The sequence below is a fragment of the Squalius cephalus genome (genome assembly GCF_949319135.1).
Source record: "Squalius cephalus genome assembly, chromosome: 16".
Lineage (NCBI taxonomy): Eukaryota > Metazoa > Chordata > Actinopteri > Cypriniformes > Leuciscidae > Squalius > Squalius cephalus.
The window spans coordinates 25,050,453-25,070,014 of NC_137137.1; the positions used below are offsets into that span (position 1 = coordinate 25,050,453).

Sequence of the window (19,562 nt, forward strand, 5' to 3'; positions counted from 1 at the left end):
CTATAATACGAAGAAGCCCAGAGGGTTAATAAGAAAACCCTTTACTTCAGATGGGGCCGGCTTGGCTGGGTCTGACCCCAGCAAGACAGACACACTCAACTCAACAAGTTCTGCAGGGCAAAAGAGAGCTGGAGGAGCCAAGAAGCACACGCAAGCTAACAAATCAGCCCTGCGTGCTCCTAGAGCTCTGTGCTGCCTCACTCTCAGCAATCCTATACGCATGGCAGCACTGGCCCTAGTGGAGTGGAAATATCCTTTTGCCCAATGTGTGTGTGTGTGTGTGTGTGTGTGTGTGTAGTCCTTGTGCATTCTTTTCTTTTGTATGTTTTCAAGATGATTGTTTCCTTGACCTTAGACCTTTAAGCCCTTTGATATATTCATTTTACTGGCCATCTTTGCAAATTGTGTCGCCCTTGGTGTGTCCAAACCATTTCCTGAAGATGATTCCAATGCCACCAACCACAATCTGGTGAGTTTACTATGCAATTCACTTAGTAAATGAAAACTGATTCCACCACCCAAAACGAATCAAAACACATAATATAACTTTGTGCCCATCCAAGCACATTTAACGTTTTAGTCATTGTAATTGACCACATGTGCAGCTTAAGCCATCCATAATTAATAAGCAAGAGTCCCCTTATATATTTATTAACAGGGAGCAACCCCTTGTAAGTGGTTAAATGTACTTGCATCTCATGCTTTTATGGCACAAAATTAATGTAAGGGATTAAGGGAAATATAATTTAATTTGTAATTATTTTAAAAAGTGCTTATAATAAAAAAAAAATGTAAAAAAAGATTTTAAGATTTTCAAGTCGGTTAACTAATTTTTGGAATCGGAATGGGATCGTGAGGTGCCTAAAGATTTCCACCCCTACTATTTAATACATTTTGATCTACAGTATATGGTCTATATACATATATTTATATATATATTATCTTATTCTCTTAATAGGGAATGACATGGAAAACACTGTTTTATATGCACTGTTTTCTGTGTATGTTGATTCTGCTATTTGTGCATATGCTAACTTTCACACTAAAGCATAAAGTGCGACAGGACATTTTGTCGAACACTTGAATTCTACTACTGCGACTTCATACTGGTTAGTCCATTCCATTGTGAAATCTCATTGGCATAAAATCTTGCGCTGCATAAACTGCACGTTGTCCAGTGGTTTCGCATTCAGTTCGATTTTTCGCATTGCACCAGGTTAGGACACAGTGTTAATGGAAAGTACTTGAAAGGTTTGTGCATTGGGCCCCTGGCTGAGAGTTTATTTTTAATGATCTGCATGTTAAATTGAATGCATCCAATAGAAGGAAATGTACAGTTCTTCAGAGCTCCTAGTGTTCGGTGCAACACTATAATTGCATTAGGCTTGAAGTTTGACTGACAGCTCTGAATACCAAACAGGATAAGAGTATTGGCCATCTGTTCTCTATGTATGGCAGCTCGCTTGCTGCCCTTACAGAAGACACATGATATACTCTCTGACTGATATTAATGATTGCAACAAACTGTTAGTGCTTTATTTAGTAGATTCACCTCTCCATGCTTCTCTGTTTCTCTTTTGTCTGTCTTTTCTTTTTCTTACACAACACCATCCATCTGGATTTAAGTGAATACACTTGCACTATAACCCCTATATAGAACTCTTACAGTTTGCTCATAATGTGATTTTCAGGTTAGCTAAGACTTTGTACTGATGTCTGTTGAGTCAGCATATGGATGACTAGCTGGTATTAATGTGTGGTAGCATTCAGCTTTAGCTTCTTACTGAGTAGGTCAAGAGGGCAGAAAGCTAATGAGCTCAGCAATGTGTGTTATAGGGGGAATCAGGTGAAAGGGAGAGTGTGTATGTGTGTGTGTGTAGACCAAATTGCTTCTCAATCATAAAGTTTGTAGGCTATATTTAAATATCATGCAACTTAATTATGACAGACACATTTTTATAGTGCCATTTAAATTTCACTTGGACATATGATCATATCTAAATATACTGGATTTTTGCTGCTCAATACTTTTGTGAAAACAAAACATTTGAACAGCATTTATTGTACACAAATTTTGACAAATGTCTTTACTGTAATTTCTGATCAATTTAATGCGTACTTGCTGAATACAATTTTTTAAATCTTACAACCTTTTGAATTTTGTGTGTGTGTAGATATTGCATCACTTCGACTTACTTCCTTAATTCTTCCTAGGAACAAGTGGAGTATGTGTTTCTGGTCATTTTCACCATCGAAACATTCACAAAGATTCTTGCATACGGTCTGGTCATGCATCCTAGCGCCTACATCCGCAGTGGGTGGAACTTGCTGGATTTTATCATTGTCATTGTAGGGTATGTGTGTGGTTTTCAAGTTGAATATGCTTTCTTTCTTTCTTTCTTTCTTTCTTTCTTTCTTTCTTTCTTGGTTTATTGAAGACCAAGTTTGGCTACATAAACCTACTTAATTGACAGTAGAGTCAACAGCAGAAGAGGTCAACACCAGGTTTGTGTGTTCCATTTGCAGTCTTTTCAGTGTGATAGCTGAAATGGGAGAGCACAAACCAGGAGAGGCACATCACGGAGCAGGCAAACCAGGTGGTCTTGATGTCAAAGCCCTGAGAGCTTTCAGAGTACTGCGACCCCTGCGCCTGGTTTCTGGTGTGCCGAGTAAGTGTGTGCATGCTTTCTTCTGTAATTTTGAGTAGAAAATGCGTATACGGTATACAGTGTATACTGTATAATTCCGATGTATACAGTGATTGTGATTCAGGCTGTGATGTGTGCAGGTCTGCAGATTGTCTTGAACTCCATCATGAAGGCCATGGTGCCTCTGCTCCACATCGGTCTGCTGGTCATGTTTGTCATCATTATTTATGCCATCATTGGACTGGAGCTCTTCATAGGCAGAATGCACAAGACCTGCTACTATGTAGGGACAGGTGAGAAATGCAAGCACAAGCTCTTACAAAGCTGACTGCAATGCCACTCCGTTTGCATGTTTAACTCTGTCCCCACCTGCATTTAAAAAATAAAATAAAAAAAAGTTGCTAGCCCACGCCATTTTTGATCTACTTTCATGGCCCCCAGAATATATTGTTGCATGAATACAGTATCTGAACATACAATATTTCGAAAGAAAGAACAGAGCCACTGCTATTAAAAAAAACCTAAAAACATTTTATTCTAGCTTCATGCATACTTTATCAACACTTGAATGTGGGTATGTTTTAATAAAAAAGCAACATTTTGAACATAAAGCTGGGAAAATCATGTTGTTGTCAAAACATAGATCAAGTAGATCAAGTCCATCAAAGTTTGCACAGTCCTATACCTCTCGATCGACATTTCATTCTTTAATGTTAGGCATTTTTGATTTATATGCTGTTTAATGTTTGAAGATTGTGTTAGCTTACATGTGCGTAATCAATGCTTCTGTCGTTTGTTTCTGCTTCTTCTTTGCTTGTTTTTGGGTCCAAAGTTTCTTTACTATTTCAGAAGGTGTGTAGTATCGCCCCCTATCGTATAAAGCCGGATGCATGCTTTACGATTGAGCCATGATTTGGTAGAGAAATTTTGTGAATCCTTAAATATTCCTATGATCCTTGGCCAAAATCTGTAGTCTTTGATCACAAGTTTGACATGTTCTCCGACAGCCGACAGCCAATTAAAATTTTAGAAGTGTCAGGAGTTTTTTGGCACAGTCCTGCTGTGTGGCTTTTCCTTCAACAACCAAAAACAGAACATGGTGACGCAAATAGTGAGACAATCAAACAACCACTTGCTCCACAAACACCTCTTCATTTTCTTTTTCCAGTTTTCCATTATCAAAATCAACTCTAAAGATTGTTTTTGTTTGCTAGTCACCATTTCTATCCGGAACGTGTCGGATTGATGTTGTAAAACTGCGGACGATCTTTTTGTGTGCGTCCGTTTTTAACGCATCTTTACTGCTGTACATTAATGACAATTGAGATATTACAGGGTAACATGGCTTCTAGCGGGGATCATGTTCGTACATCCTGACAAGCAACAATCGTAAAGGACTATTATAAATTGTACAGTGTGCCCGGCTTAACAGTGAAAACATGGATTGCCAGAAAATTCTGCCAATGGCGGGGAAGCGTTGTATCATAAATGATGGAAAATTCTGTCAATGATGGGGAAAGAGTTAAACTGGTTGTTTGTTGACTATAAATAATTTTAAACCCTATGAAATTTTGTTTATTTTCATGTGAAAAGAGCTAATGGTGGACGATGATCCTACACCATGTGCTTTTGCCAGTAACGGTCGCTTCTGCGTGGGGAATAACACAGTGTGTCAGGGAGGATGGGAGGGACCCAATGGAGGCATCACCAACTTTGACAATATCTTCTTCGCCATGCTCACTGTGTTCCAATGCATTACAATGGAGGGCTGGACTGATGTGCTCTACTGGGTAAGAGCTCTCCCCCACCTTTTTCACAATAGCATACTTTATTGGAATGTTAATGAAAATAGATGATTATTTGAGCTATTTGAGTTTAAGCAATATTTTTTTATATAATTTAAAAAAAAAACAGCTCAATAATGCAAAATCTGTAAATATTTACTACAGAAAATAATTTCAACTCCTCTCTCAGTTTTTTAATTAAAAACAAACTGTTTATAGCCTCAAGACATGACTAATGTGATAGTTTTGGGTAACGATAACGACACTGGATATAATCACTTACTAACCTGGTTGCACTTTATTTTACAGCATATGTACTTACGTGTACTTTACAGTGTACATACCCAAGAAAGTAAAGGTTAGGTTTAGGGGTAGGTTCAGATAAGTTATTACCCAGTTAGTTATTGTAATTACTATAATAAGTACATAGTATGTACATGGGGAAAAGAAATGTAAAATAAAGTGCTACCTTGCCACTCAAAAAAGACTTGACAGCTCATGAGCAACTTTATATAACCTCTGTATTTTCTCTCTCATCTGTAATGTTTCACTCAGATGAATGATTCCATCGGGTTTGAGCTGCCTTGGGTTTATTTTGTGTCTCTGGTCATTTTTGGGTCTTTCTTTGTCCTCAATCTCGTGTTGGGTGTTTTGAGCGGGTGAGTGACTCAAGCCCTGGTCCCTTATAAGTCTTTTAAATCATGTGTGTTTATAATACTAGTATGGTAAATAGTTTTGAAAATAACAATTTTGTGTTATACCTTCAGCTCTGCCCCCCATTGCAAATTTAATTATATGGGCAGATACATACTGTAAGGAAATGAAGGTCTTGTGATGACATTTGTTGGGCATCTTGTAAAGGTTTACATTGCATGTGTCTCTTGCACATCACAGTGAGTTCTCTAAAGAGAGAGAGAAGGCTGTGTGTCGTGGTGAACTGCAGATGGCCCAGGAGAAACAACAGATGGAGGAGGACATGATCGGCTACATGGACTGGCTCATTGAAGCAGAGGACATGGATGAGGATGGAAATAAACGTAATATAAGCTTTTTTTGCATTCCTTTCACATTATGATCACACTGGAAAAATATACAGGAGGCAGTGCAGTGCATAAATGATTATTAATAAAATGAACAGTTTTGCCTAATGAAGATGACAGAATGTCACATGATTGATGAGAAAATGCCCACACTTGTGAAAAAGAGGAACATACTGTACATTTAAAGAGTAGGCTACTTATACATGGAAACAATATACTTTAAAAGAAGTGTAAACTGAATTGAATATTTTCAGACACTTAATTGCATGTTAATTACAATTAAATGAAAATAATTTATAGTTAATATTTATATCCAGTGAAACTTTAGAGTATTTTTTTTGACCCGCTTAAGTAGGACAGAAATGAACTACATCTTTAAATGTAATTTTCTACATTAATTATAATTGCTTCTATTCAAATATGCTAATTATTTGTAATGACAAGCATTTTTTTGTAAACTAAAATGTACTCTAATGTAATTTCTGTTAAAAGTATTTAAATGTGTATTTAAAAAGTACTAAAATGTGTTAAGAAGCAGTGTAGTGCTGAGTGAATCCATATGTGTTTGTTTGTTTTTCACTCAATGAAGAACTTTTTTCTTTTCTTTTTTGTGGTGTAAATGACAGGTGCTGTGGTGGCTAAGAAAAAAATGATGAAGAAATATGGCTGGTACAAACACAGTGAAGATGGAGGTATACTGAAGTCTCACTCAGATTTGTGTGTATTAAGATAAATTAAGACATTTTATCTTGACACTTATCATTTTTGAAGTATACTTTCAGTCCTTTTTCTTTTATACAGAATCAGACTCAGACTCTGAGTTTGAAGCATTCATGGATGATGATGGTGGTTGCTGTTCATCTATAATGTAAGTACAACATTAATATTGTTGTTTCATATATAATAAATGATTAAATACCAGAGATTTCATTAACCTAAACTCTTTTATTTTCCTTAGGGCACGACTGATGGCTATAAGTTTTTTGTAAGTGTTTATTTGTTGAGTAACGTTTACCAGAAGCCCAAAATAATTTCACTCTACCTTTCTAAGGAATCATTTTAAAATGACAGATTTGACATCTTTTTTTAAAGTTTCAAATTGAATCTCTACTTATATTTGCTACTGACTCTTCTCTTTCTCAGTGAGCAGCTGTACCACTTGAATGTGGTCATTAGGAAGAACTGCCGTGTGGCTGTCAAATCCACCAATTTCTACTGGCTGGTGCTTCTGCTGGTGTTCCTCAACACTGCCGCCAGCGCCTCTGAACACTACGGCCAGCCCAAGTGGCTCACTGATATACAGGGTTTGTGTGACTGAAGTGTTGCCAAAGTTTGCCTTTAATGAGATTATTTGACCCTGTCTTAAATACGGTCTCTTTAATGTCCCAGAACGAGCAAATAAGATCCTTCTGGCTCTGTTTACACTGGAGATGCTGATGAAACTCTACAGCTTCGGCTTTCAGATCTACTTCATGGCACTCTTTAATCGTTTTGATTGTTTCGTGGTGTGTGGTGGAATCCTGGAGACGGTGCTGGTGGAGATGGAACTAATCCCGCCCATCGGAATCTCTGTGCTGCGCTGCGTCCGTCTGATCCGTATCTTCAAAGTCACAAGGTGATTTAGCTCATAAGTGTTTCCAGCTCTTTGAGATTCAGTGTAAAACAGTGTAGTATTAATGACGTGGCTGTATAATTTGAATTCAAATGAGTTATGAGGCCAACAGTGTCAGTTTGAGTCATTTAGATACTGTTATAATATTTAATTATAATTCGTTACATTTATATAGCGCTTTTTCTGAGACCTCAAAGCGCTTTACATAGATGGGGGGAATCTCCTCAACCACCACCAATGTGCAGCATCCACTTGGATGATGCGACGGCAGCCATATTGCGCCAGAACGCCCACCACACACCAGCTTACTGGTGGAGAGGAGACAGTGATGAAGCCAATCAGTATATGGGGATGATTAGGAGGCCATGATGGACAGGGGCCAAGGGGCAAATTTGGCCAGGATGCCGGGGTTACACCCCTACTCTTTTTCGAAGGACATCCTGGGATTTTTAATGACCACAGAGAGTCAGGACCTCGGTTTAACGTCTCATCCGAAGGACGGTGCTCTTTTGGCAGTATAGTGTCCCCGTCACTACACTGGGGCATTAGGACCCACACAGACCACAGGGTGAGCACCCCCTGCTGGCCTCACTAACACCTCTTCCAGCAGCAACCTGGTTTTTCTCACGAGGTCTCCCATCCAGGTACTAACCAGGCTCAGCCCTGCTTAGCTTCAGTGGGCAACCAGTCTTGGGCTACAGGGTGATATGGCTGCTGGCATTTATTACTATTTTGAATTAGTTTTTATTTTTTATATTTTCATTTTATTTTTAGTTAAAGTTTTAGTCATTTTGTTGTGTGTTTGTGTCATTTTTATTAGTGTTTTTTTAAACTGTCTATAAATAACAATATAATAACCCTGTAATTAATTTTAGATTTTAGAAAAAAAGCAAACTAATCAATAGTCAATAAGACTCAATAAGAGAAAAGTCCCTTTAAAGGAAAATCGGTAACACTTTACAATAAGGTTCATTAGTTAACATTAGTTAACTACCTTTGTTAACATGAACTAAGAATGAACATTACTTCTACAGCATTTATTAATCTAAGTTAAAATTAATTTCAACATACTAATACATTATTAAAATCAAAGGTTGTATTTGTTAACATTAGTTAATGCACCGTGAACTAACATTAACAAACAATGAACAGCTGGATTTTTATTAACTAACATTAACAAAGATTAATAAATACTGTATCAAATGTATTGCTCATTGTTGGTTCATTTTAGTTAATACATTAACTAATGTTAACTAATTAACCTTATTGTAAAGTGTTACTGGAAAATCTGTTCACTCTGCGGTCATATTTGCAATGTTTCCGGGAAGCTATTTTGGGCGTCCAAGACCAGTCTATTTGAATGGGGGAATCCTGAAATCTCAAAAACATCTTGCTGAGCTCACAATTAAATAACATATTTCAAATTAGCAACAAAATTTGACACACAATGTCCCAAAAAAAGCATAATTTTCAGGCTAGATCAGCCAATGTGCATGTGCAGTCCTAAGAAGACACTGAAACTGACCTTGAAACTGATCTTCTGACAGCAGCTGCAGTGACAATGTCTTTACCAATCAACAATTAGCTCTTTTATTTAGAAGGCGGGACGTATCCCGCCATATTGCACATTGTAGTTTCTTCCATTCATAAGTAATAGGAGTACACCGTCTTTGTATATAGTCTTTGATAAGAGTCATGCTGATTTTCAAGATTCATTGAACATGCTGAATGTCTCTCTTCAGACACTGGGCTGCCCTCTCAGACCTGGTGGCCTCTTTGCTGAATTCAATGAAAGCCATTTGCTCCCTTCTGCTGCTGCTCTTCCTCTTCCTCATCATCTTCGCTCTCCTGGGCATGCAGCTCTTTGGTGGAAAGTTCAACTTTGATGAAACTCAAATGAAAAGAAGCACCTTTGACACTTTTCCATCTGCCCTGCTCACCTGTTTCCAGGTTACTAAGCTAAATTTTGCAGTTTTTGCAATTTTTTTTTTTGTGTTTGTTAATGTCGTGTTTATGCAGCCTGCAAGGTCAAGTACATACACTAATCATCACCTAAACTCCTAAAAACTGTGAAAAATAAGGGTATCCCTTGTTAAAAAGAAGTACACTTTAGCATACTTTTAAAATGAGTACTTATTACAGAAAAGATATACTTAGGTGTGACACTAAGTGTGGAATGAATGTAATTGTTTGAGCACTTAATTGCATGTTAATTGCAATTTAAATTAAAATGTATTATAGTTTAAATTTATATTAAACATAATTGGCAATTATGCAAATTGCACATTCAGTACAATTAAAGTTGGCATGGACTCAGTCTGAGGAAGGCCCGAAACGTCACACAATTATTTAATAAATCTTGTAAATGGGAGCTCTCTGGTGTGCGGATCTTTACTTTATTTACTTGCATTATATATTGGATCCAGCACCCGCACTTAACTGGGATGTGCGTGATTAAACTGCTGTTAAGGTGGTTCTTTACAATACATCTTAAAGGGATAGTTCACCCAAAAATGAAAATTCTGTCATCATTTACTCACCCTCAAGTTGATCCAAACCTGTTTGAATTTTTTTTCTTCTGTTGAACGCAAAAGAAGATATTTTGATTATTGTCGGTAACCATACAGTTTCTGGTCCCCATTGACTTCCATCGTATGAAAAGAAGAAAAAAAAAAGAACAATGGAAGTCAATGGAGCCCATCAAGTGTTTGGTTACTGACATTCTTCAAAATATCTTCTTTTGTGTTCAGCAGACGAAAGAATGTCATACAGGTTTGGAAAGGGTGACTAAATGATGACAGAATTTTCATTTTTGGGTGACCTATCCCTTTAACTGGAACATATGCAAATTCTAAGATTCTGAATACAATCATTTCACTTACAAATGTGTACAGAACTGGGAGGTGTAGACTAAGAACTCTTTCTTAAATAGATCCTAACAGGGGAGGACTGGAATTCTGTCATGTATGATGGCATCATGGCGTATGGTGGACCAGTGTTTCCCAATATGATTGTCTGTATTTACTTTGTCATCCTTTTCGTCTGTGGTAACTGTATCCTTTCAATATATCAAAGTGCCTGTTCATATGGCTTATTCTTATACCTGGAGTCTTGTTTCTTGTCCTTGACTTACTTTTTCTACCAGACATCTTGCTGAATGTCTTCTTGGCTATCGCTGTGGACAACTTAGCCGGAGACGGTGGCAAAAAGAAACAAGAGTAGGCAACACTCACATATTGTTATTGTTGTGCACTCATAGGCATAGAACTCAAGTCGGTTGTTCTGTATTATAGAGAGAAAAAAGAAGAGGATGACGAATGGGAAGATGATGAGGAAAGAGAGGAAGACGCTGGTGTAAGAACCCTGCTCTCTCACATTCTCTTTTAAAGAGATAGTTCACTTTAAAATGAAAATTCTGTCATCCTTTACTCACCCTCAAGTTGTTTCAAACCTGTATGAATTTCTTTTTTCTGCTGAACACAAAGGAAGATATTTTGAAGAATGTCAGTAACCAAACAGTTAACTGGAACCATTGACTTCCATAGTAGGAAAAAAAAAAAATACTATGGAAGTCAGTGGTTCCAGTTAACTGTTTGGTTACTGACATTCTTCAAAATATCTTCCTTTGTGTTCAGCAGAAGAAGGTTTGAAACAACTTGAGGGTGAGTAAATGATGACAGCATTTTCATTTTAAAGTGAACTATCCCTTTAAAGGCATTCGAGACACATTTAACTTCTGTAATGTAATTTAGAATTTCTGAGTATAACAGAAAATCAGCAAGTGATAATGTGGGGTGGGTTTTTATTTTTTATTTCTTACCCCTCATTATTTGATTGGGTTGTGAAAAACAGGCTAAGATATTATTGTTTAATATTAATGTTTTTTGTGTTTTTTCAGTGGGTTAGTTATCACATTTTGATAAATATGATCAAAGTATATATCAAAGTTATATCAAAGTTATCACATTTTGGTAAATATAAAATATGACTTTATATAATGTGCAGTGATTAATTGTGCATTTTATCAAAGCATTTATTAAGCAAGTTTCTATGATCATTCTCTTGTTATATTTTTCTTCATTTTTTTTTTTACTTTGTTCAGAATGAAATGGACGATTGGGAAGAAAATGAGGAGTTTAGAACAATTGAAGGGCTTGAGGGTAAATACTGTCCAGTCCAAAACTTTATAGTCACATCGATTATAAATGTATGTGAATTTATTTCATGACATTTTTTAAATCTTAATTTTCTCCAAAGGTATAGGCACTCCCATGAAAGTCGAAAGCTTTCAACCCAAGGAGAAAATTGTACCTATTCCTGATGGAAGTTCCTTTTTCATCCTTGGAAAGAAAAACTGGTATGTAAAAAAAATAATAATAAAAAATAGCACAAATGATGGTTGCTAATAATTATAATTTTTCTGATCTCCGACCTAAAATTAACCTTGCCAATGTTCACTTAGTCTCAGAGTTGCCTGCCACAACCTCATTCATCATCATTACTTCACCAACATCATCCTCGTCTTCATCATACTGAGTAGTTTTTCATTGGCCGCTGAAGACCCAATCAAAACTCATTCTGTCAGGAACGTTGTAAGTTCTAGTGTCTAGAATAGAGGATAAGACCCAGAACGCTTGAGGGCCAGTCTGTGTCCAGATCTTTCACTTTTTTTCCATTGCTCACATTCCCAAAGTGAGGCAAATTATTAATACTGTATACCATTTTAAAATCGAAATCGTCAGGCACACTAACTGGCCCTGCAAATTAGCATTTGATAGTTTTAAAATAGTAATAGATCTCATGTCCCTGCTAGATGGTATTTCTCAAGTGCACTGTGGTACCCATGATCCCCAAATACCATCGCTTGTGCCCAATAGAGATTAATAAAATGGCTAAATCCCTGGAAGACTTTAATATTTCACCCACAGCCAATGTTTTACATAAAAAGTGATTTTTATTTACTTTGTGACATTATGTTTGTAACATTTATTATTCCCATGTATAGATTTACAAAACATTAAAGCTCTTAAAGGGACAGTACACCCAATTGCTTACCCATTACTTTAAAGGGGTCATATAATGCCAATTTTGTACAAGCTAATATGATTCTTTAGGGTCTAAATTAAAAGTTTGTAATATACTTTAATTAAAAATTCTCATTAGTATTGTAAGAAAACACTAATTTTACCTGGTCAAAAACAGCTCTGTTTTCAGCAAGCCGTTTAAGTGCATGTGTCTTTAAATGATAATGAGCTTTGCTCACCCCGCCCCTCTGTTCTGTGGGGCGTTTTGCCACAAAAACACACGTGGAGTGTTGCCTTGACAACAGTTGAGGGAATATTTTGAAGCAGCGGGAGTCTCTGAGGACACTGTGCAACCGTATCAATTTGAACCGGAGTTGGAAAACGTACTCGGTTACCTAATGTAACCTCGGTTCTCTCTAGAAGAGGGAACGAGTATTGCGTAAGTTGCTTACGCTACGGGTAAAGACATATTTTCTCGAGATATGAAGCCAAAAAATTATTTGGGGGCTTCGCGCCCTCACACGTCATAGCCCGCCAGAATGGGGGTGTCAGCGTATATAAGGAAGGGCTCGGGGGCTGCTTACCTGGTTTTCATCGACTGAAGCGAAATGAGCTCGTGGCGCGAGCACGGCAGGTTACGCAATCTTCTAGAGAGAACCAAGGTTACATTAGGTAACCGAGTACGTTCTCTTACAAGAGGTTCTCTCGATCGTGGGGTCGAGAACCTGTATCAGAGGTATCGGTGCGGCGCGCGCGCTCTCGATGCCTGAATACGGCGGCTCGCTGACAGCGATGGCTGGCCGGTTTACACGAGCACGGCAGGTTACGCAATACTCGTTCCCTCTTCTAGAGAGAACCGAGGTTACATTAGGTAACCGAGTACGTTCTCTTACAAGAGGTTCTCTCGATCGCCGCACTGCGTGGGGTCGAGAACCTGTATCAGAGGTAGCGGTGCGGCGCGCGCGCTCTCGATGCCTGAATACGGCGGCTCGCTGACAGCGATGGCTGGCCGGTTTACACGAGCACGGCAGGTTACGCAATACTTGTTCCCTCTTCTAGAGAGAACCGAGGTTACATTAGGTAACCGAGTACGTTCTCTTACAAGAGGTTCTCTCGATCGCCGCACTGCGTGGGGTCGAGAACCTGTATCAGAGGTATCGGTGCGGCGCGCGCGCTCTCGATGCCTGAATACGGCGGCTCGCTGACAGCGATGGCTGACCGGTTTACACTCAATGACTCGATCACTTTGGACGGAGAACATTCTGTGGTGAGAAAAGCGGGACGCGTGAGCGGCACCGGGGGTACAGTGTTTATCAGTAAGTGTGAGCGCTCGTGAGTGGCCACAGGGCTTACATTCACAACACGGTCGGTATGTGGCATTAAAGGTTCTGTCCCCTGGGATAACGTGTAACAGAGCGGGCAGTGAGTAGGTGTGGGCACTGTATCGTGGGCACATTTCCTACTTTTAACACTCGAGCGGCGCGTGCCAGCTTTATGTGAGTGGGCTCTGTGAGAGTGAGAGACACAGGGGGGATCGTGCTTGTGTATAGGGGTGAACACTGGGACGTGGGCACATTTTCTACACCCAGAACACCATCGGCGTGAGCCGGATATACAGACATTATACTCTTTTTGAGATTTATCTGGGTCGGCGTGAAAACGGCGTTTGTGTGCAGGCGAGCGAGTTGTGCAACTGACTCATTGGCTGCGGTATACACCGTTGCAGTAGCCTTTTGTAAGGGGACTGACAGAGCGTGTCGCTTTGATGGCGGTCCGGCCGCGGTGGGACTCGACCATCTTCTCCTCCTTGCGGCTGCTAGGAGGACTTCGCGGGCTCAGGCTTCAACGCGATCTTAGGCCGGGGTCTCCGGGAGGGAGGCGGCCTGTGATGGCTGGTTGAGCACGATCTAGAGCGGCCGCCCTGTCGTTGCTGCGAAGAAGAAGGAGGCTGAGACGAGCGCTGCGTAGAGTTTCGTGCAGGAGGCTGAGCTTGAGAGCGGCCTGCAGCTGAGCTCGAGCGTCGTGGCAGGAAGAGGTTCATGGCCTGCGTGGTTTTCTGTACCTCTGAAAAACGCTCAACAATCCCGCTTACTGGGCCGAAGAGACCGGAGGCCAGATTCACCCATGTCGGCAAGTGTCAACCAAAGATGTCTCTCCGTGACAGTGAGCGAGGCCATGCATCTCCCAATGGCCTGGGCCGCGGACTTAGTGGCGCGAAGGGAAAGATCCGTTGCGCTGCGCAGGTCCGTGATGACAGTGTGGTCCGGGCCTTTCTTGTCCATTTCGTGGAGGAGATCAGCCTGGAGAATCTGCAGGACTGCCATCAAATGCAGGGCGGAAGCAGCCTGTCTGGCGGCGGAGAAAGCGCGGCCGACGAGAGCTGATGTGGTCCTGCAGGCCTTAGATGGGAGGGCAGACTTTGAGCGCCATCTCGTGGATGGCGGGCAAAGGTGCGCTGCGACCGCCTCTTCCACTGGGGGAATTTGGTTGTATCCTTTCTAGGCTCCGTCTACTTGAGAGAGAGTCGAGGAGACAGAAGAGTGGAGTCTCGCGGAGAATGGAGCGCTCCACGATTTAGAGAGCTCAGCGTGGAGCTCTGGCAAGAAGGGTGCTGACCTAGAGGCAGGCGCTTGGCGGCGGCTAGGTAGAAAGCACCCGTCGAGCCTGTTGGGCGCGGGCGCCTTCGGCGGTGACCACTCGAGGCCTAGTTGGTCGACGGCCTTGGTGAGGAGGCGAAGCAGTTCCGCGTCCACGCTGGCCCGGGCCCGGCCAGACTCCTGGGTCGAAGAGGAGGCGGAGCGGTGTGATCCGGACCACTCTTCACTGTCCGAGGCCAGGAGGGAACAGCTGTCACCGATGGCATCTCCCTCCGCCTCATCCCCTGATGTGACGGCAGTGAGGGCCAAAGCCGGCAGCTGCGCGTCTGGGAGGGGGGGTGGGGGAGAGCGAGGCTCAAGGGAAGGGTTCCAGCGAGCACTTGAAGGCCACATCGGGCTCCGGTGGTCTCTGGGAGCGGTGCTTCTTCTTGCGCGGCCCGCCAGAGACAGGCGGAGTGACAGCTTCGGCGTCGAACACGGCAAGTCGAGCCCGCAGGGTCGACATTGTCAGTTCTTCGCAGTGGGCGCAGCCTCCCGAAGACAGAGCGAGGGCTGTGTGGTCTCGTCCCAGGCAGAGAGCGCAAATCACATGGCGATTTCCGTCGCTGAGTGGGGCTCTGCAAGAGCCACTGGAGGTGCGAGGCATTTTGCAACAAACGCCTCGTGCTCTTTTAGACACGTGCGTCGCGGCGGCGAACACACAGAGAAGTAGCAAAAAGGATACTGTCGCCGGATAGCGTAGCAGGCACGGTAGGCTGAATGCGGTGAAGACGACCGGCTTCCTCAGACGCTGTCCTAAGCTTGCTGGTCGCTTGTTTCGACGGCGGCGGCTTCTCTCAGAGTCCAGCGATGCGTAGAGCTTCGCTGAAGAGATGAAAATCAGGTAAGCAGCCCCCGAGCCCTTCCTTATATACACTAAGCCACCCCCATTCTGGCGGGCTATGAGAGAAGTGCGACGTGAGGGTGCGACGTCACGCAAGGCTCAGTGGTAGGCTGCTGCAGTTGCCGCACGGCAGCCAATGAGCACACTAGGTAGCCTGCTCTAGGTCTGCTTGCTGCTGCACTGCGTTGACAATAAATACAAAAATTAAGGATAATTTTTTGGCTTCATATCTTGAGAAAAGATGACTTTACCCGTAGCGTAAGCAACTTACGCAATACGAGAGAACCTCTCGTAAGAGAACAGGACGTTTCTGAATGGTTGGTTAACGTAATGTCACTTTGATCTATCTTTGTATGTACTGGCAGGGTAGAGTAGTGATATACGAACGCTATGTGTTTAATGTTACTGATGTATACGTTAGTTCATTGACAGATTGATGTTACAGCTAATGGTCATGAAAAACTTTTTTTCGGTAAATGTAGGCTTGTCAGTGATGCGTAACGTTATCTATGCAGTGTTAGGTACAACTGTCAGGGCTGAAGCACTAACATTTTACTGATCTGTTTAAAAAAATAACCAGTCTATGAGACTATGACAGTTATTAGGCACATAAACAACACATACTCAGACAGGAGCTAATACCTTTTTCAATGTTCTCATTTATAAAGCAGTCTGGTGAAATGATTCACGCAAACATGAAAGCATTGACGTTGATCGTGGGGAATATTCCCTTCGAAAACAAAACTCAGCCACTGCGTCTTCATCGGTTCGGATTTAGGAACATCAAAATGACTGCTGTGTTCGTTATTGCACCCAAGAACAAAACACCACAATCGCTTAGATGCCATTCTGCTCCAGCGTATAAACAATGCGGACTATGATGACAGCTCGCTCACGAGCGAGAGCGGGTCTGTGTTAAAACGCTGCTGTCAATCAACAATCGTAGGAGGGGCATGATTTGAGAGAGGGGAAAACATATAAGAAGATTAAAAAAAAAACACTGGATGGATTTTTAGCATTTTATGATGGTTGTGTACAGGCACTGCCAACACACATTTCAGTACAATCAACTTGTAAAAGTGCATGTACCATTACATGACCCCTTTAATACAAAATAATTTTTTACATTTTTATAACTGTAATACAATGCTTTTCCCCCCCTTAAAATCAACATAAAGTAAATTCACTACTGCAAATACTATCATATGTATGTTTACAATTTTACTTTTAAATATATATTTTATTCATTAATGGTCCTTAAATCGTTTTTTTCTACACTGTAAAAATTTGAAATCTTTAATACACTTGAATAAAATTGACGTGAACAAATTTAGATGTTATCATATGCTGTAAATCAGGACTAAAGACAATAGTAAATAGTAATTTTTCAGTTAAAAACAGTTCAGTGTTGATTCAGTTCGGTTCAATGACTGTGTAAAGTTAATCAGTTATGAAATTAGTTCAATTCAGCTATCAAGCAGCTCTGGAGAAAACAGTGATGTCATCTTCCAGCTCAGTTCAGTTCTCATCCAATAGTGTTCGTGCAGTCAATTAATAATATTGCTAAATATTAAGTGTCCCCAACTAAGCAAGCAAAAAAGCAGTGCATATGAAAAGTATAAGTTTTTTTTTTGAGGTGAAATATGACCTGGACTCATGAGATTGACCCTGGTACCAAAGACAAAGACTGTACTCTTGATTGCTGTCTTTATGTCCTATGATAGATGCTGGGCTATGCTGATTATGTCTTTACCACCGTCTTCACTATTGAGATCATGTTGAAGGTAAATTATTTATCATCCCGTGCAGAGTTAAAATCTCTCTTGCTCCAAACCGATTTTGATCTATTCTATATGTCTAGAAGTGGGATACATCTGTAGCCAGTGCTGGGTCTATTTACAAATTGTAGTATGTTACAGATTGCAAATTACACTATGAAAATTGCAGTTAGTAACGCAATCTGTTACATTACATAAAATTAGGTAAAGTATTCAGACTTTTAAATTGCTTTTGACCCAACTCATTTATCATAGTGATACATTTTATTGATACCATTTTGATATAAAAAATATAAAGAAAAAGAAAATATATTCCACAATATGAAAGGCATTACATTTTATGTCAGGGCTTCCCAAACTGTGGTTTGGGAAGGAACTGCAGGGGGTTAGTGAGTTCTTGAAAAACTAATAATTAATTAAATCATAAAAATGTCAAATGGAAAACAAATAGAAACAAATCAACACATACTAAAAAAGATCAAATATTTCAGTTGTGTGCCTGCATGTTTTGGCCATTAATTGACATTAAAGAACCGTAAATATGCGAATGTGTTGTTAAATTATTGACCTAATTATTAAATATATTAGTTCAAAAGAGGTTTAGCTGACTAAAACGTTTTGGAATAACTGCATCACATGTAAATATGAAATGAGATAAATGTTTGTGAAAGACAAATCCTTCTAAGGACATAGTATAAAGCATAAATGGTTGTGTTAATTCAAATAATTAAAATGTGTTCATCAGCAGTTGATGCAATATTGAGAAAACACTCCTTAAAATTTAAATGATTTCTGTAAATTTAGTGGTAAAGTGCTATTGCCTCTCACTTAACTAGTGGTTAGTGTGTGCAATTCCACAAATCGAGAAGACTTTATGAACATTTATTGAATATGCTTTTTTTAAAGGAAAATTGAAAAGATAAAAAAGAAGATTTGGGGAGAATCAATGATTATGTAATCATGTTATCAAAATTTAACTGTATTCTGATTATGAGAATTTTAAAATGTTTATAATCCAATTACAAGAACTTTATTTTTGGAATCTGATCCAGATTACATGTTATCAGTTACTACCCAGGACTGTCTGTAGCCCTCTGTGGTTTTGAGCTCTGACAAAGGGTTGGCCATGTGCAAAATCACCAGATGCTTAATAGTGAGCATTGAGTTCGAACATTCTGGTGAACCTTCATTTTGAGTGTATACATTAATGACAATGTGTGACTGTGTGTTGCTCAGATGACTGTGTATGGAGCTTTCCTTCATCAAGGGTCCTTCTGCAGAAACGCCTTTAACCTTCTTGACCTTCTGGTTGTCAGTGTGTCCCTCGTCTCTTTCTTCTTGCAGTAAGTTTTCTTTCATTCATTCATTCATTCATTCATTCATTCATTCATTCATTCATTTCTGCACTTAGTTCGAGTGCCATTTCTGTGGTAAAGATTCTCAGAGTATTGCGAGTGCTCAGGCCTCTTCGAGCTATCAACAGGGCAAAGGGACTCAAGGTAAAATTTTATAATGTTTCTCAATGTTAACATGCTGCTCTGAGATACAGATACATTATTTCATGAGCTGCACGCATGTAAATAAACAGTGCTATGCATATCTCTGAAATACTGCGCATTTATTAAAAACAAAATTCTGATGGGTTAACATTTTAAAAATGAAGAAATTAAGATGTAAATATCAGTGTTGTAATTTTACAATTGTACTACAAAATACAGTATAATAGCAGTATTACAATATATTTTTCCTATTTTTTTGTATATTGTTATTTAGTAATAATCACAATAAAAATCATAACAATAATTTAAAAAATTTGAACTCTTTTTAATTTATTGTTAATGAAAGAGGTTTGATTTATTGTAATTTATATAACCAAGATTTGCCCAAATTGTTCAGGGGTGCATTTGCCGTACAACGACTGACTCGCTGCTTAACTACCATAGTATGTTGCATCGTTTAAGAAATCAACTATCTAGTCACGACTGTTTCCCGAAACCGTATTGTCACAAAATGGTAGTTCAACCACGTTGGTTAATGATGTCATGCAGGTGGTGGAGTAATAACTTCTTTTAATGAAACTGTTTGCGTTCGAATTAATGCTAGATGTTTTGCTATAAATTACGGACATAGCATCTGAGGACTATCTAATATTTTTCTCAGTTATTTGCTTTATTTCCAGATTCAATCATAGGCTCG

The 19,562-nt window shown here is 39.8% G+C and overlaps 1 protein-coding gene across 1 annotated transcript in view; it reads left to right on the forward strand.

Annotated features, from left to right (window-relative positions):
* The first annotated feature begins 367 nt into the window (after window positions 1–367).
* The window catches only part of cacna1fa (calcium channel, voltage-dependent, L type, alpha 1F subunit a), a 38,775-nt gene continuing 19,580 nt past the window's right edge, over window positions 368–19,562 (forward strand). Inside the window, exons 1-22 of the mRNA XM_079897801.1 lie at window positions 368–469; window positions 2,215–2,354; window positions 2,527–2,669; window positions 2,789–2,941; window positions 4,242–4,438; window positions 4,988–5,091; window positions 5,327–5,469; window positions 6,099–6,164; window positions 6,274–6,340; window positions 6,431–6,457; window positions 6,616–6,776; window positions 6,862–7,087; window positions 8,827–9,034; window positions 10,017–10,137; window positions 10,230–10,302; window positions 10,378–10,438; window positions 11,187–11,244; window positions 11,342–11,441; window positions 11,547–11,676; window positions 17,313–17,372; window positions 18,603–18,709; window positions 18,778–18,865. Of these exons, the coding sequence (XP_079753927.1) occupies window positions 2,290–2,354; window positions 2,527–2,669; window positions 2,789–2,941; window positions 4,242–4,438; window positions 4,988–5,091; window positions 5,327–5,469; window positions 6,099–6,164; window positions 6,274–6,340; window positions 6,431–6,457; window positions 6,616–6,776; window positions 6,862–7,087; window positions 8,827–9,034; window positions 10,017–10,137; window positions 10,230–10,302; window positions 10,378–10,438; window positions 11,187–11,244; window positions 11,342–11,441; window positions 11,547–11,676; window positions 17,313–17,372; window positions 18,603–18,709; window positions 18,778–18,865 (2,358 nt within the window). The 5' untranslated portion in view covers window positions 368–469; window positions 2,215–2,289. The remainder of the gene's footprint in view (window positions 470–2,214; window positions 2,355–2,526; window positions 2,670–2,788; window positions 2,942–4,241; window positions 4,439–4,987; window positions 5,092–5,326; window positions 5,470–6,098; window positions 6,165–6,273; window positions 6,341–6,430; window positions 6,458–6,615; window positions 6,777–6,861; window positions 7,088–8,826; window positions 9,035–10,016; window positions 10,138–10,229; window positions 10,303–10,377; window positions 10,439–11,186; window positions 11,245–11,341; window positions 11,442–11,546; window positions 11,677–17,312; window positions 17,373–18,602; window positions 18,710–18,777; window positions 18,866–19,562) is intronic.